Source organism: Ochotona curzoniae, unplaced genomic scaffold (assembly GCF_017591425.1).
Source record: "Ochotona curzoniae isolate NIBS_2020 unplaced genomic scaffold, NIBS_Ocur_1.0 scaffold_3223, whole genome shotgun sequence".
NCBI classification, from domain to species: Eukaryota; Metazoa; Chordata; class Mammalia; order Lagomorpha; family Ochotonidae; genus Ochotona; species Ochotona curzoniae.
The window spans coordinates 3,014,857-3,033,652 of record NW_024467108.1 but is presented as its reverse complement, the minus strand read 5'-3'; the positions used below and the strand labels follow the sequence as shown (position 1 = coordinate 3,033,652).

At 40.4% G+C, this 18,796-nt stretch overlaps 1 protein-coding gene across 4 annotated transcripts in view; it reads left to right on the top strand.

Annotated features, from left to right (window-relative positions):
• Window positions 1–18,796, top strand: part of FCHSD2 (FCH and double SH3 domains 2) — a 245,109-nt gene that overhangs the window by 195,755 nt on the left and 30,558 nt on the right. For 3 of the 4 annotated variants that reach the window (XM_040964120.1, XM_040964118.1, XM_040964119.1), the window contains 2 exons: window positions 9,326–9,442; window positions 13,307–13,411. In XM_040964120.1, the coding sequence (XP_040820054.1) occupies window positions 9,326–9,442; window positions 13,307–13,411 (222 nt within the window). The remainder of the gene's footprint in view (window positions 1–9,325; window positions 9,443–13,306; window positions 13,412–18,796) is intronic. The other variant, XM_040964121.1, reaches the window with a different exon arrangement.

Below are 18,796 nucleotides of genomic sequence, written 5' to 3'. Positions count from 1 at the left end.
GGCCAGAACTGGATCAGGCCAAAGCCAGGAGCTTTCTCTGGGTCTCCATGTTGGTGAAGGGTTCATGTATTTGGAACATAATCTGCTGCTTTTTTTTTTTAAGAACAAATAATAAAAATAAAAAATGACATTCATTGAATATTTTATTTTGTGCTAGAATTTTATGGTTGCTTTGCCTATAGTAACTTTTTTTTCATTTATTTGTGGGACCAGCATTGTGGTGCAGTACTACCTGTGGTGCTAGCATCCCATATGAGTGTAGGTTCAGGTCCTAGATGCTCCGCTTCCAGTCCAGCTCTCCCTACTGCTCTGTCTGGGAGGGCAATAGAGGATGACCCAGTTGCTTGGCCTGCTGCATGTGGGAGACCTAAAGGAAGCTGTTCTTGCCTCCTGTCTTCAGTGTGACCTGGCTCTGACCTTGGCAGCCATTTGGGTTATGAACTAGAAGATGAAAGATCTTTCTTTCTCATATTCTTTCTCTCTTCCTCTTTTTCTCCCTCACTCCCTCTCTCTCTCTCTCTCCCTCCCTCTTGTTTCTCTCTGGGACTCTCTGCCTGTTAAATAAATAATTTTAAATTTTTTCCCATTTATTTGAAAGGCAGAGAGAGGGACATAGATAAACAGATCTTTCATCTGCTGTCTCACTCCCTAAATGACTAACAGACTGGATTGAACCAGACTGAAGTCAGGAGCCTGGAACTCAAATCTGACTCTCCTATGTTCATGGCAGGGACTCAAGCTAGGAGGCATCACCTGTTGCCTCCTAGGTATGGTTAACAAGAAGCTGGAAACAGAAGTAGAGCTGGAATTTTAACTCAGGCACCGTAATATAGGGTGTAGACATACTAAGTAGCATCTTTTTTTTAAGGTTTATTTTATTTTTATTGGAAAGGCGGATATACAGAGAGGAGAGACAGAGAGGAAGATCTTCCGTCCATTGATTCACTCCCCAAGCGGCCACAATGGCCGGACCTGAGCCAATCCGCAGCCAGGAGCCTCTTCCGGGTCTCCCACATGGGTGCAGGGTCCCAAAGCTTTAGGCCATCCTCGACTGCTTTCCTGGGCTACAGGCAGGGAGCTGGATGGGAAGCAGGGCTGCCGGGATTAGAACCGGCACCCATATGGGATCCCGGGCTTGCAAGGCAAGGACCTTAACCACTGTGCCATCGCGCTGGGCCCCTAAGTAGCATCTTAAATGCTGCACCCAGTGCCTACCTCTTGTTAACTCAGTTAATCCTGACAATCCTATATTTTAGATGCTATTTAAATAGTGAGAGAGCCATTGAGGGGGAGGGTCAAACCATAGATGGAAGCATCCTTGGCTCCCTCCCTGTCTGTCATGCTGACTTTCAGGCGTCCTGGTGCAGCAGGTTAAACTGCTACTGCCAGTGCTGCCATCCCATATGGGCACTGGTCCATATCCCCACTGTTCCGCTTCCAGTCAGCTCTCTGCTACTGTGCCTGGGAAGACAGTGTAAGATTTCCTAAATACTTGGGCACCTGCACACACATTGGTGACCTGCATGAAGCTGCTGGCTCCTGGCTTCATCCTGGCGCACTCCCAACCACTGGGGTCATTTGGCAAGTGAACTAGTATTTGGAAGATCTCTCTTTATCTCTCCTCTGTGTAATTCTGCCTTTCAAATATATAAATAAATAAAATGTTTGTAAGTAAAAAATATTTTTAATGTATTCAGAGAAGGATATGGAATGTACCCCTGGGATCTTCCCCCATCTTTCAGAAAAGCGGTATTTTGTAAGGGAGAGTTTACTAGTCTAATTAATAGAATCTCAGTGTTAACCATTCCTGTAATTCCTTTGATCATACTGGTGTCAGAGACTCATATAGGTGTCATAGAGTGAAATAGTCCTGGGTTTGGGAAACTAGCAGTTTGTTTATGTGTGTTTAAGTCATCTGATTTAACTTCCTTACATATGAAAAACAACTACCTTTTTGGATTTAAAACTTAAGCATTGGAGCTTAATGTGTGGCACTTAGTAGGAGGTATATAATAATATAGAGTAGATGTTGACTACCCTTCTTTTCTTTTAGTTATCTTCCACAAGACGAGTGTATCTCGTTTTAGATTTGTCCCTCATTACTAGAAGAACTAGCAAAATATCAAAAGCAGAAAACATTACAAATTCTAAAATCCTGTAATACTTTTGTAGTACTTGATTTCCATATATGATTTCCATATATGGTTGTTCAGTCAAAGACCAAGGTGAGTCTTATCGCCTCTTTCTTGGCAGTTTTAAGCCTAGATCAACTTCCTTGTAGAATAACCAGCAACCAGTCACTACTTGGGTCTCTTAAGTACCTGGCTCATGCTCTGCCATTTATGCTTCAGTGAACTTTGTTTCCACTGCCAGAACTAGGAATGAGTGCCCTTTGGAGGCATTTCCTCACAGTTTATGAAAAAGATCAAGGTCAACTTGAGCTGGGCAATAGTATGGGTAATGTGCACATCCACAAAAACTTACTTTAAGTAGGCGCTGTACAGACAGGAGAGAAGCAGCAACTCTCTCCCATATTTCCTGACAGGGCAAACCTTTTTCTCTTTACCATCTTTGAACTGTAAATACTAGTATTTTTTAAATAGTGGTGGTAAAAAGCTGTATTATCTTTTCCTGTTATTCTGTTATTCTAACCACTATTTATGATAATTTAATTCTACCTTCTACAGATTAACAATTTTAGTCAATAAAATGTCCATTTGATTTTGCACATTTAGTTTTTACATGAATAGAACTTTTTATGCATCTGTTAAATATTTAGGAAAGTCATTTATGATTTTTGGGGGTTCATATACCATATGGAATGTTAACTTGAAGATTCTCGTTGTTAGGAGATGCTCTTTCTACTGATGTTTTATATGGTATATATCATTTTCTCATAAACATGCCTGACTGCTATAAGGAATCTGTGCAAAGTCATGGTACCATCCTATTCCCTGTATTCTGGGCATAATGTCTAAGAATGAAGACTTTTACTGAAGATGTAAGTCGCTTCCTAAAATAGGCAGTGATCAAAGGGTCTGTCTGATTTCTTAAGTCTTTCAAAGAGGGCTTATTGGGCCCGGCGCAATAGCATAGCGGTTAAAGTCCTTACCTTGAACACACTGGGATTCCATATGGGCACCAGTTCTAATCCTGGCAACTGTGCTTCCCATCTAGCTCCCTGCAGGTGGTCTGGGAAAGCAGTAGAGGACAGCCCAAAGCTTTGGGACCCTGCACCTATGTGGGAGACCTGGAGGAAGCTCCTGGCTCCTGGCTTTGGATTGGCTCAGCTCCCGCCATTGCGGCTGCTTGGAGAGTGAGCCATTGGATGAAGATCTTCCTCTCTGTCTTTCCTCCTCTCTGTATATCTGACTTTCAGTAAAAATAAATAAATCTTTTAAAAAAGGGGGGAGGGGCTTATTTGCTCAGCAGAGGTAACCTACCACCTGTGATAAGCCCCTCTGCTAATTTAGTCACATTTCTTGTGGTCTGGTTCCTTCTCTAATCAACCAAAAGTACCCATAGCTTTACATATATGCCTTATAATTTGCTTGCATTCAAGATTCTGGAAGTTCACTTTCTTATTTAGCTTGTGGTTACAACTTGTAAAGCAAACTGTAAGACTAGATACATACCCCTTCTAAGTCTTTTCCATCGATTCATGCCTCTAGATGTGTCCTAGAGTATTTGACACAAGGTTTTGTTGTTGTTGTTTCATTTGCATTTCATTATTCCAGGATGCATTTTTGTATAAATTTGCATTTGATATTCTAAGCCAGGAGAAAGGAACAGTGCTACTTTGGCAGAATTGTCATCAGTTTGTTACACCAGCCTTGAACTGATTCTGTTTACTTTTCTTCAGTCCTCCCAAGTTTTTAAGAATTATCTAAAGCCACAGTGGTTGTTTTCTAGTTCACTCCCCTAAATGGTACAGTCAACCAATTGTTCAGATGAGTTTCCATTTCTTTGCTGAGTGAAGACTAAGCTAATCATGTAAAGTTAGAATAAGTTACTTTAAGTCTTTTAGGTGACATTGATCTGCACCTCTACAAAAAGTGTGATTTGTTTAAAATATGTGACATGAAATCTGCATTCTTGCGGCAAGCATTAAATACATGTGCTTAAAATACCCACATACCATGTTGCAATACCTGGCTTGAGTTCCAGATCTTCAGCAACAATTTTTCCTTTTTTTTTTTTAATTTCATTTTAACTAGAAATTTAAAAAGTGTATTTATTTCATTTTTATTTGAAGGGCTGATTTATAGAGAGAAGGAGAGACAAAGAAAAGATCTTCTATGTGCTGATTCACTCCCTAAATGGCCACAACAGCCAAGCCTGAGCCAGTCCAAAGCCAGGAGCTTCCTCCAGGTCTCCTATGTGGGTACAGGGGCACAAGGATTCAGTTCATGCTCAACTGCTTTCCTAGGCCATGGGCAGGGAGCCAGATCAGAAGTGGAGCAGCCAGGATTTGAACTGGCACCCATATGGAATGCCAGAACTGCACACTGCAGCTTAAACGGATGCACCACAGTTCCTGCTTCAAATCTTCCACTTTTCTATGCAGCTTCCTGTTAATGTGCCCATGGTAAGAAACAGATCATGGCTCAAATAGTTGGGTTCTTGTGACCTACATGGGAGACCTAGATACGGATCCTGGCTTCTGGCTTGATCCAGCCCTCACCTTTGCAGATATAGGAGGGGTGAAGCAGTGGATGGGAGATCTATCTATGTCTCTTTCTCAGTTTATCTCTGTTTCTTAGAAATAAGTTAAATATGGCATTGGCACCGTGGCTTTTGAGACCTAACCTCTACCTATAGTATCGGTATTCCATACAGGAGCCAGTTTGAGTCCCAAGTACTCCACTTTCAATCCATCTTCCTGCTAATGGCCTTGGAAGCAGTGGAGGATGGCCCAAAGTCTTGGGACCTTGCACCCCCGTGGGAGATCCAGAAGAAGCCCCTGGTTCCTAGCTTCAGATCAACCAGCTTTGGCAGTTGAAGCCATTTGAAGTGTGAACTAGTGGATGGAAGATCTCTCTACCATCTCTCTCTGTACTCTTTCAAATAAATAATTTTTTTAATTTTATTTGAAAAGCAGATCTACAGAGAGGAAAGACAGAAAGATCTTCCATCCACTGCTTCACTCCCCAAGTGGCCACAGTGGCCAGAGCTGAGCCGATCTGAAGCCAGGAGCCAGGAACATCTTTCAGGCTTTCCACATGGGTGCAGGGTTCCAAGGCTTTGGGCCATCCTCGACTTCATTCCCAGACCACAAGTAGGAAACTGAATAGGAAGTAGAATAGCCAGGACATGAACTGGGGCCCGTAAGGGTCCTGGAGCTTACAAGGTCAGGATTGACCTGTGCCCAAATAAAATCTTTAAATAAGCAAATGAATAAGGGGATGACATGGTGGCTCAAAGTGCTAATCTTTCACTTGCAGCTCCGGCATCCATATGGGCACCAGCTCAAGTCCTGGATGCACCACCTCTGATTCAGCTCCCTGCTTATGGCCTGGGAAAATAGCAGAAGATGGCCCAAGTTCTTGGGACCTTACACTCATATGGGAGATCCAGAAAATATGCCTGGCTCCTGGCTTCAGTTGGCCCCAGCTCTAGTTGTGGTGGCTACTCGGGAGGTTGAACCAGAGTAGCTTTGAAAATTAAATGAAATTAAAGAACACAAAGGTGAAATAACCAGTAAGTGGTAACTTTCTTCTAAAATTAACATAGCTTGTAATTTTGTAATTGAAAACAGAGGAGACTCTGACCTAGACTATCTCTATTCAAAGGTTGTTAATGATAACATTTTGGTCAGTACTATCCCATCATCCTTCAGTAGGTATATACATACATATACATGAAGTTGTACATCTGCATCTAAATATGCATGAATCTACAGAGAGGTTTGGACAACAGTGACCACATGGCACACTAGAATTGAGTTTCTACCTCCTGGCTTCTGCCTCACTCAGTCCAGGCTATTGCCAACATTTGTAGAGTAAATCAGTAAATGAGAATTCTCTGATGTTTCTCTCCCCAACCTCCCTCCGTCCCTTTCAGGGAAAAAAAAAAAAAGTAAAGCAAAAATAGGTGAGTTGAATGAGTAAAGTTTTCCAGAACCAGGCTATTGTGCTAGCAGATATTTTACTTTTTTTTTTTTAAGATTTGTTTGTTTTTATTGGAAAGTCAGATACACAGAAAGAAGGAGAGACAGGAAGATCTTTCATCCGCTGGTTTACTCCCCAAGTGGCCACCATGCCCAGAGCTGAGCTGATCCAAAGACAGGAGCAGAGACTTGGCACCCTGCACCTGTGTGGAGACCTGGAGGAAGTTCCTGGTTCCTGGCTTCAGATCTGTGCAGCACCAGCCGTTGTGATCACTTAAGAGTGAATCACCAGACGGAAAATCTTCCTCTCTATCCTCCTCTCTGTGTATCTGACTTTGTAATAAAAATAAATAAATCTTTAAAAAAAATTTTTAAAAAAAGAGGATAATGATCTCGGACCAGTGCAGTGGTGCAGCAAGCTAACCCTCCGTCAAGATGATAAAGGGACCCAATATATATTTTCCAGACCTTTCAGGAAATATGAGATGTTCTTTGGCCACATAAATGCACATCTAAAGAAGGGTAATATTGTAGACATAAAATAATTGGATACTGTTCAAGAAAAAATGCCCCAAAAATGTTACCTTAGCAAAACTGGAAGAGCCAGCAGTGTTACCTGGCATACTATTGGCATTATTGTAAACAGTTTAAGGGAAAAATTTGCAAGAGGACTATTGTGCACTAATGAAGCACCCCAAGAGCAGAGAGAGCTTTCTCAAACATGCAAAGGAAAATGATCAGGAAAAGAAGGAAGCCAAAAAGAAGGGTGTGGGTTCAACTGTTCCACTCAGAGAAGCCCACTTTTATAGAACCAGTGTAAAGTAAGTGGAATTGCTCAAACTTACTCACTAGGAATTCATAGCATAATAACTGTAAAATAAACAAATTGTCGGTGAGACAGGTTATAGTGCGATGCAACAAGCACACAGTTTAAGTTATTTACTATTCCTAAAATGCTGCTCAGTAAATTAAATTTCTCCATTGACTATGTCTTCTTATCAATTCTGTCTCCCTACAATTTGATTCTGACTGTGACATCTGCCTTATAAACCATGAGAAATTTTTTGTTTCAAGTAATTTTCAATTGGGTTTTTAACAATTACATCAGTCTTTATCTATTTGGAAGACATAATCTCACATACATTCACGTACACACACACACATAAACCTTCCAACCAGTGGTTTACCCACCATATGCCTACAACATTCAGGACTGGGCCAGGCCAAAGGCAGGAGCCTGAAGCTTCATTTAGGAATGGCAGGGACCAAAGTAATTGGTTCAACATCTGCTACCTTTCAGGCACATTGGCTCAGAGCTGGCCTGCAAATCAGCATTGGAACTCCATCCCAGGCCTCTGGTATAGGATACAGGCATCCCAAGCAGCGACTTAATGTCATGATGCCTGCCCCAACATTTACAGTTTTGGTTACATGACAGATGTAAATATGATTACCAAGATATTGAAATATGACCTCATTTTAATCAAACAGCCCTGATGAGATGACTAGTGGCATCTTTGTCAGTTTTCTGACATAGCTAAGACTCAGGCTAACATGCCCAATATCATAAACCTGTTGAACATCATGGACTAGATTCAAAACCAGTTCTTTCTGGCTTAAAACCTACTTCTATACCCTTCAGACTGCATCTTTACATATCAGAGTCCTCTGGCTGTTGTGTATTTCTGTACCTCAGGTTTAGCATATTAATGTCATTACCTTTTTTTTTAGGATTTTTATTAGAAAGTCAGATATGCAGAGAGGAGGACAGACAGAAAGATCCTCCATCTGATGATTCACTCCCCAAGCAACTGCAATGGCCAGAGCTGCGCCGATCCAAAACCAGGAACCAATAGCCTCTTCTGAGTCTCCCATACAGTTGCAGAGCCTCAAGGTTTTGGTCTGTCCTCAGCTGCTTTCCCAGGCCACAAGCAGGAGGCTGGATGGGAAGCAGGGCCGCCAGGATTAGAACCAGCACCCATATGGGATCCCAGCATGTGAAAGGCTAGGACTTTAGCTGCTAGGCTACTGCACCAGGCCCAATGTCACTGATAAGATGGCTATCAGTTTGAATGCTTAGAACTATCAGTGAAACAAAGTATAATAATAAAGTTGCTTACCAGATTCCAAGTAGCCCAAAGATTGAATTAGAATATAAGATGTAAATCTAAAGCTGGTTAGACTTCAATTTTATTATTATACTGTACTTCAAATATCTTGTCATCATATAATCTAACTTTAGTTGAAATGTAAAAAAAAATTAATCTCGGCTTAACTGTTACAGTTTAGAGCTTTGTGATGTTGCAAAAGAATTTCTAAAACTTTTTATGTTACAAAATGTTGCTTCTTTTGAAATTAAAAATCCTCTTTGAGGCAGTTATATTTAAGGAGTTATCTTTTCTAGATGTTGTAATAAAGTTTGTTGTTTAAGAACTTTCCAGAATTTACGGAGAATTAAAGTAGATTAGTGGTGAATGCCTCTGGTTCTAAAATTAGACACTCTTGTTTAATCATGATTAGCATTTATTTGGGAGATGGTGGAAAAATCATTTAACTTATCTGAGCCTTGATTATTTTTCCATACCTTACACAACAGGCATTACTTATTGCTGCTACTCGTTTAGATTTTGCTGTTATTCTTTGTAAAACAGAACCATTGCATTTTAGAGCTAGAAGAAACTTGGTAGTTATTTGATTTATTAGTTTGTCTTTTAAAGCCTAAGGAATAAAAGCTAGCCTGAGGCTTGACAGTGATAGGTACTGCACCTCTAAATTAAATCTGTCATGCTTGTTTTGTTGTGTTCTTCTCATTTGGACTCAATGACTGTTTAGTTGCATTGAAACTACTGTGCTGTTTCCATTTTTCTGTCCATGTAGTGAATTTAGTGTCATTAGCAGGTTGGCAGGAACACTTGTTCTTCTTTTGTTAGTGTAAGTTTCCTTCACACCCAAAAACATCAGTGCACAGTATCAGAGATGAAACCTTGATGCCCTGAAGAGTAAGGGAAAAAAGAAAAAAAAAAACCTGTAGTTGTTTCTGGTTTCTTGGTGTTGTGTTAGTCTCCTGTTGACTGTGAGCTGACATTGCTTTCCATAGTTGTGGACGTGCCTTGTGTTTTGAGTGATTAGATGAAGGTCCTCTGGTCTGCCTACAAAGCAGGAGTAGTTACAGTAAAAAGTAATCATGTTTTTCTTGCTTTCTCTCTTGTGTTGTAGAGCCGACAATTAGAATCGGAAACTGGGACCACAGAAGAGCACAGTCTAAATAAAGAAGCTCGAAAATGGGCCACACGTGTGGCACGAGAGCACAAGAACATTGTTCACCAGCAACGGGTGAGTGTAATAGAGAGCCCTGGCCACAGACAGCTTGAGCCAGAGGTCAGGTGAGAGTACAGGGCTTTTAATGAGATGGAACATGTCCTGCATGTGTTTCTTCTGTACTTCCTCAGCACTCAACAGAATGCTGTCTGCTTGGCAATCTCTTATGCCTTTTAGTAGCAGCATATTAGTTCATCTGTTTGCCACAGAACTGTTTAAGAAAGGCTAGCAATAGTACCTAGCTTCAGTTCCCAACTCTCCTTCCCATCCGAATTTCTTGCCAATGCCCATACTCCAGGAGCCAACAGATAATGAGTCTAGTGGTTGGATCCCTACCTTCCATGTGGGAGATCCAGATTGAGTTTCTGATTCCTTTTTTAAAAAAATTTTTTGAAATTTATCATATGATTTTGTATGGTCTGGGATTCCACTCTCCTCATTTTCCAGCTCCCAATTGATTTTTTCCCATAATGTCACAACTCTTCGTAAGTAGTTACAACGTCATCAGTCTACTATTTGTGCCCTGATGTCGCTGGAACAGAAAATGTTAGACATCATCATCCCATTGTCTTGATATATCCAACACTTTCATTGGGAGTCTATCTTTTGTTTGGAAGCAAAGATGCATGTTGCATTGTGTCTTCACTTCTAGATATGATTCCAAACCTTTTATTGGCCTAGCCCTGGCTATTGTGCACATTTAGGGAATGAATGGTGAATGGATAATGTGTGTCTACCTGCCTGTCTCTCTGTACCTCTCTGTCTCTCTACCTTTCAAGTAGATTTTTTTAAAAGATTTATTTATTTATTATTGCAAAGTCAGATATACAGAGAGGAAGATCTTCTGTCCATTGATTTGCTCCCCTAGTGCCCACAATGGTTGGAGATGAGCTGATCCAAAGCCAGGAGCCAGGAGCTTTCTTCTGGATCTCCCACTTGGGTGCAGGGTCCCAAGGCCTTGGGCCGGCCTTGACTGCCTTCCCAGGCCACAAACAGGGAGCTGGATAGGAAGCGGGGCTGCCAGGTTTAGAACCGGCACCCATATGGGATCCTGGCGCATGCAAGGCTAGGACTTTGGCCTCTAGGTAACCACCCATGCACCTAAGTAGATTTTTTAAGGTTAAGTAAATATATAGCAGTATAGGAAAAGATATTCTCCACTAAGCAAACATATGACAATTAAAACCTCCAAGATCATTTTTTTAGCATCATAAAATATATTGGCATGATTGTAAAAGATTGACAATGTCACGGTTAGCACTCTGGCTTAGTAGGCGAAGCTTCAACCTACAGCATTCCATATGGACAGGAGTTTGTGTCCTGGCTGTTCTACCTCTGTTTTGCTTGTTTATTTGTTTTTTATTTTTTGATAATATTTATTCATTTTTATTGGAAACGCAAATTAACAGAGAGAAGGAAAGATAGAGAGAAAGATCTTCTCTCCAGTGGTTCACTCCCTAGTGGCCACTATGACTGGGGCTGAATCAATTTGAAGCCGGCAGCCAGGAGGTTCTTTCAGGTTTTCCATGTGGGTACAGGGTCCCAAGGCTTTGGGCCATCCTCCACTACTTTCCCAGGCCACAGGCAGGGAGCTAGATGGGATGTGGTCTGCTGTTCCACTTGTAATGTAGCTTCCTGCTTTTGGCCTTGGAGAGCAGTGGAGGATGGTTCAAGTCCTTGGGACTCTGCATCCATGTAGAAAACCTGGAAAAAGCTCCTGGCTTTGGATCAGCTCAGCTTCAGCTGTTGTGACCATTTGGGGAATGAACCAGAGGATAGAAGATCTCTGTCTTTCCTCTCTGTAATGTGGCCTTTCAAAAAAATTTAATTAATTAAACACATCTTTTAAAGATTTCCATTGTTGGTAGAATATAAGGAAACACTCTCACACACTATTAGCAGAAGAGTAACTACTGTCTTTTAGGAATTATTTGGCCATGCCTGTTAAAATTAGAATGTTAAGTTTCCATTTCTATGTTGTTAGCTGAAATAAATGGATGCATATGTGTTCAATGAATCAGTAAACATTTCATATAATATTTATAATGCTGGGAAGTGTGAAAAATCAAATAACAATAAAGCAAAAGTAAATTAATTATAATACAAATAAACAGATTTATGAAGGAGAATGAAGTCAGTCTTATACAAATATGAAATGATTTTTTAGGCACATTGAAAACATATCTCATTTTGTTATTTTACTTACTTACTTTACTTACTTACTTACTTACTTATTTTACTTGAAAAAGAGAGAAAGAGAAAAAGAGAGATCTTCGATCTGCTGGTTCAGTCCTCAAATAGCTGCAATGGCCAGAGCTGGGTAGGTCCAAAGCCAGAAGCCAGGAGCTTCTTCCAGGTCTCTAAATGGGTACAGTGGCCTAAGCACTTGGGCCATCATCCTCTACTTCCCATGGCACATTATCAGGGAGCTGAAGCAGCAATGGAGCACCAAGTATTTGAACTGATGCCCATATGGGTTTTGGCACCCTAGGCAAAAAATTAGTTTGATCTGCCACAGCGCCTGTCCCATCGTTTGTTGTTTTTTTAAAATAAAATTTTGTGTAAGTATATATATAAATAAATTGAAAAATGGTTTAGGAAAATACACATAAATGGACAGGATGATCATGTTATTTTTTTTAAAATTTATTTGAAAGTGATACTGAAGGAGGAGTGAGAGAGAGGGAGGAGGGGAAGAAAGGAGGAAAGAAGGAAGAGAGAGAAAGAGACGCTGTCCATCTGCTGGTTTACTCCCCAAATGGCCACAATTGGCAAGGCAGCACCCAGATCTTCCACATGGATAGCAGGGATCCAAGCACTTGAGCCATCTTCAGCTACTTTCCCAGGTGCATTAACAGGGAGCTACATCAGAAATGGAACAGCCAGGACTTGAACCAGCACTCATACGGGATGCTAGAATCACAGGCAGCGATTACCCTGTGTGTCACAGTGCCAGACCCGATGGTCACTTCCTTGAGTTGAAGGGTACATAGTGGATTGTACAGGTACAATGAGGAGTTTTGTTATATTATTAATTGCTTTACAACAATACTCTATTTGTGTAATACATTTTAAATTAAGGATATGCATGTCAAAATTTCTGCACTCAAAAGAGTCTGTATATTATTCTACTGTCAATTTATTGGTTTTTATACTTTCCTACAGTAGTTCTCCTTTGTTGTCACTCCAGTTACTCATATCAACTGGGGTCAGAAAATATTAAATGGAAAATTCCATGAATTAGCAACTTAGAAGTTTTAAATTGCACATGGTTCTGAGTAGCACGATGAAGTATTTGATGTTCCACCAAGGGTATGAATCAGCCCATTGTTCAGTGTATCCATTCTGTATATGCTACCTACCATTGTCACTTAAAAGTCATCTCAGTTATAGTAGTAGCTATCACAATATCAGCATGCTTAAGTTCAAGTAACCCTTTATTTTAATCCATAATGACCCAAAGTGTAAAAATAGTAATATAAAGCAAGCAACAGGGCATAAAATGTGAATGGACAGATTAACTGTGATATTACACAGTAACTCTGTTGGGCAGTTTTAAAAAGACGGTATATATAGGTTTGGTTTTGTACTGAGGTTTTACACATCTACTGAGGTCTAAAAATGCATCACCTGGGAACTGCTGTATAGTTAAACAAGCTTTTAATTCTGATGGAAAGCTGATTGAAAGGTCTGTCTACTACTGGATTTGCAACTTCCTGTGAGTATAATTATTTTAAAAGAATTTTTGAATTAAATGAGACAAAGGTTAAAAACAGAATCATGAGACTGAGTCACTAAAGGCTTTTGAATCATCTAAATATTTCAGGAACGTAAGGAAAAAGATGGAAAAAAATTTTATTTCCCCATTTTCTTTAATAGGTTTTGAGTGATCTGGAATGCCATGGAGTTGCCATATCAGAACAAAGTCGAGCAGAGCTGGAACAGAAAATAGATGAAGCTAGAGAAAATATTCGTAAAGCAGAGGTAAGGTGCAGCTCCTTGTGGCATTTTACCCAATTCTAATGACAATGTCGTAACTGTGGTATGCATTTTTAGGACTAAGTTTCTACATACATACATACATACATAACCGTCTATAACTGTGTCTACAATATCATTGACTACCTGCTTTATAGAACATGTTATGTATACATGTAAAAATAAAAAACACTGAACCTGATGTGAAGAGTTTACATCATGAACATTTAATAACAAAAGAAGTCAGCACAGGTGTTGTGCCACAGCAGGTTACAGCTTAGAGCTCCACATCCCATGGCAGGGTGGGGTTTTGAGTCGTAGCATTTCTCTTGGTGATCCAGCTCCCTAAGAGTCAGTGGATGCTGGCTCAAGTGCTTGAATTCTTGCCACTCACATGGGAGACTCAAACGGGAGTCCCAGAGTCTGGATTCAGCTTCATCTAGACCTGGCTATTGTGTTTAGAGAGAGTGAAGCAGTAGATGGGAACTTCCCTCTGTCTCTCTCAAGTATATTTCTTTTAGGATATATTATTTTATTTTGAAAGGCAAGGTTTTAGAGAGTGAGAGACAGATAGAACAATCTTCCATATTCTGGTTCACTCTCCAAATAGTCATAACAACTGGCACTGCACCAGGTGGAAATCAGGAGCCTGGACCTCTGTCCTGGCCTCCCACATTAGAAGGGGCCCAGGTCACCTGGGTCATCTTCCACTACTTTTCTAGACACATTATCAGGGAGCTGGATCAGAAGCAGAACATATGGGCCTTGAGCTGATATGGTCAGCAGTGTTGTAGGCAGTGTGTTAACGCACTGCACCACAGTGCTAACCCCTACCTTTCAAATAGTTGAAAATAAACATTTTTGTAAAGTTTTTCAAAAGAATTATGTCACAATGGAACTACTAATTTTAAAACTGTCACAAGTATATAGTGAATCAGTGAAATTACAGAAGCTTTTGAAGTTAGACCCTAGAAAATTCTTACATGAAAGATTCCCTAGGCCCAAGGGTATAAGCTGGGCTTTTAAAAATAAGGAACATGGGATTCAGGCATTAGCATAAGAAGTACAGCCGCTGCCTGCACCACCAGCATCCTATATCACAGCATTGAATTGAGTCCTGACTGCACTGTTTCTCATCCAACCCCCTGCCTGAGAAAGCAGCAGCAGATGACCCAAGTGCCTGAGCCCCTGCACCTTTGTGAGGAACCTAAATGAAGCTCATAGCTCCTGGCTCCAGCCTGGCCCAGCCCAGCTCCAGCCATGGTCACCATCTGGAAAATGAACCAGCAGATGGAAGATCCGTCTCATCCCCCACCCTCCTTTCAGATAAATTTATTTAAAAAGCAAAATAAAAAGCAATCTGAGGGATGAACCAACAAGTGGAAGGTCTCTCTCCTACCCCAACACTCCTTCAGATATATTATTTTTAAGTAAAATAAAAAGAATAAGGAACATTTGGTTAAGTAGAGATAGGGTATAAACTGGCTTTAAATTTTTTTACTCAACAGTACTCAGAATTGTATTACAGCTGTGAAATATTAAAAGATAAATATTTTGTATATAATGTCCAGAAGTTGTGTAACTGGGCTCATACTGTCTGCTCTGGAGGGGAAGAGCTTGAAATTGGCAGCAAGAAAGGCAGCCAAGGAAGGCAGTGTGGCTGGCTTCCTTCATTGTGCTCACAAAGCACTCATGCTTTCATTCTTAGTCATCTTTGACATTCATACAGCCTTCCTAAGGAGATTGTAATCTCCTGACGACTGAACAGTCTCAGGCCTTTTTTTCTTTCTTTCTGTTTTTTAGATAACTACTCCTTGTGTTGCAACTGCATAGATAAATATGCATATAATGGCCACAAGTCCTCTGTGAGCTGGCCGTAGGCACAATTAGTTAACTTACTTTCTACCACAATTCCTCACAAAGATCTTACATTCTAATCATATCCAACTGCCAGGCTTGATATCTGTGAATAATATTCTCTTTTTAAAAAGGTTTGTTTGTTTGTTCTGGAAAGGCAAATTTATAGAGAGACAGACAGAAAGCTCTTCCATCCACTGGTTCACTCCCCAAGTGACTGTGATGGCCAGAGCTGAGCTAATCTGTCATAGCCAGGAGCTTCTTCTCCAGGTCTCCCACGTGGGTGCAGGGTCCCAAGGCTTTGGGCCATCCTTCACTGCTTTTCCAGGCCACAAGCAGGGAGCTGGAAGGGAATTGGAGCAGCTGGGATGCAGACCAGCGCCCATATGGGATCACAGCACCTGCAAGGCAAGGGTTTTAGCCATTAGGCTACTGCACCAGGCCCTATTCATAGTATTTTTATAGTACATATTTTATATAATCTTTTTAGATACTCCTCAAGTGCATGACTTATAATTTTTTGCATCAAAATTAATTTCTCTTTTCACTCCATTTTCCAAAATCATTTTTGAACAACTCTTGTATTTGATTAGAGAAATGGGGATAGCACAGACTTATGTTATAAAACAAAAGAGGCAGAAGTTGCACCAAAAAGTGACAGTAGAAAGGAGTCAAGTGTAAATTTGGTTTGGGGAAATTTTTTATAACTTTCAAATCTTTCCAACAAAAGAATAAGTACTGCTTGAACGTAGTGTGATACTGTAAGTGTACCAAGATTCCTCTGAAGGAATTCTTGTACTCGTCGGGAGTTAATCTGAACTGGTGTTTTTCAGACACCCCGGCGGGACTCTGGAGGTTTTGAGGAAGTGTCTGGTTGTGAGGTGATGGGTATGTAAGCATAACCTCATGGAAGCGGTCTAATCAGAAGTGTTATGTGCCCAGTCTAGAGGAACCACAGACACCCCACTTGTACTCCATTCCTGGCACAGTCTAACGCAAGGTCTCTCCAAATTCAGGGTCATGGCTAAACTACACCTCTAGCCAAGTACTGTTGGCAGACTTTTGCCTAGGTTGAGAAACATGGGTTGTGTTAGAAGAATTTTTACTGCTGTTTGTTTCTCCACTCTGTGGGTGAGAACAGTTTTCAGGGCTTGGTTGAACGGGAGGAATTATTTTGGGAAAAGTTTCAGAAGTTTTCTGGGGCGTATATCCTTATATTTTCCATTTCCAGACACTATCTATGGTGTCACTGTCTGGTACCTTAACTCTAGCAAACCCCACCCCATTGGTAGCAGTAGTGGGTCTCAGTCATACAGAGTATTCATTTAGTCTGAATGAATGGACCATTATTTCCAAGTGTGTTAACCTACACTGTGTTAATTTAAGGCTAGAAATACAAAGTGAGATTTCCATAACAAAATGTCTCACGTCTCCTAATACAAGTATTTAGGTCTGCATTTCTAAGATAGTATTCTTACCAAAAATATGGAATATCTAAAATGGTACTGCTAGTATCTTGATTTAATCTTAAAATTTTTGTCTTGCTATTATTGAAATGATCTCTCACTTGGATCCCAGCTGTCAGTCATAAAAATAGCCTAGGGGGCCCGGCGCGGTGGCGCAAGTGGTTAAAGGTCCTCGCCTTGCACGCCCGGGATCCCATATGGGCGCCGGTTCTAATCCCGGCAGCCCTGCTTCCCTTCCAGCTCCCTGCCTGTGGCCCGGGAAAGCAGTCGAGGACAGCCCAAAGCTTTGGGAACCTGCACCTGCGTGGGAGACCCGGAAGAGGCTCCTGGCTTCGGATCAGCATAGTATCGGCCCGTTGCGCTCACTTGGGGAGTGAATCATCAGACGGAAGATCTTCCTCTCTGTCTCTCCTCTCTGTATATCCGCCTTTCCAATAAGAAAATAATAAAAATAAATCTTTAAAAAAAAATAGCCTAGGAAAAATTAACTGGAAACTCTGAGAGCTTATTTGTTGCCATAGTGTTTAAGGGTTGTTGAAAGAAATTTTTGGATAAGCCAAACTAAAAGAAGCTTCAAAGAATTTGACACTAATCATTTTTATAGGTAATTTTTTCTTATACCACTTGCATTGTTTTTTGTCTTCCCATCTATTGTTAGTTAATATATGTTGGGGTTTTTTTTATTAATTACATTGCATTATGTGACACAGTGTCATAGGCTCTGGGATTCCCTCAACCCCTCCCAGTACCCTCCCCACCTTGTTGCAGTATTACAGATCAAATTCAGTTGAGATTCTTTCATTGCAAGCATATACCAAGCAAAGAGTCCAGCATCAAATTGTCCAGATAAATTCATCACTTTCTTAGGGAAACCATCTCTGGTCTGAAGGTGAAGCTGGAAGAATATCATACCGATCAATTGAAGGCCGCAACATAACATCAACAATAATTTGCAACATTATGGAATTAATTGACATGGTATTGAGTAACCAGTATGTTAAAAAATGCAAGTTCTTAACCACATCCTGTGACTACTTCATTGACATTTCAATTTTAGTTTATATACAACCAGCTTCTATACACCTTTAAATGGCTATAGTGTACTATTCAGCAGTCTTGTGTCTATTTTCATTTTACTATTTAGCAGTTTATAGTGTTGAAGCATAATTCTGCTGAACTTGGCAGTTTTTAGGATAGTCTAAACTGGCTTATAACTCTAACAAGGCATATGTCAACAGTTTAGGTGCAGAACAGTTTTAAGAGGGGTGTGCAGAGAAATCTTCAATACCCTAGTGAGGAGTAACTAATCATTTGTGTGCTACCTAGTAAAGTATATGCGAATCCACGCTGCCCGTTTCCTGTCTGGTTCTAAGTTTTCCGTGTTGATCTCTGTCTATCTATTCTAGTTTTGCTTGTTTGTTTGTTTGTTAATATATATTGTTATCAATACTTACACAAGAGAGAGAAAACTGGTTAAAATTCCATTACATCCTTCATATTTATTTTTCAAACTCAGGATTGATAGCTCTCTTGTTGGTTCATCCAGTCTTCTCTGTGTTATATTTCATTCAGTAATTAGAATGAAAATGATTTGTAGTGCTCAGTAATCAGTTAAAGAAACTTTTTTAATCAGAAGAAATTGAAAACATAAATTTCCTATACTTTTCCAAGTGATTAATTCTTGGCTAACTAATCTTGCGCCAATTCATTACCTGATTAATTCAACAACCTAATGAGAACTTCTGGATGCCAATTCTGATGAAAATAATAGACATATACTTGTGAACACACTGTCATGTTAGCATGATCTTTATGATGGTTTCAAATATTTATCCTGGTGGAGATACTGTCTGCAGCTTTAACCAAACCAAGGATTGAAATGAGGCGACATACCACTTCTCGGCCTTTTGGCTAAGATCAAGTGAAATGAGGCAACAGCTGCATTCGTTAATTATTTTAAATTGTATTGCTTATTTGAAAGAGAGAGAAAGAGATCTTCCATCCTGTGGCTGACTTCCTTACGGCCACATGAGCTGAGGCTAGGCCAACCAAAGCCAGGAACCTAGAA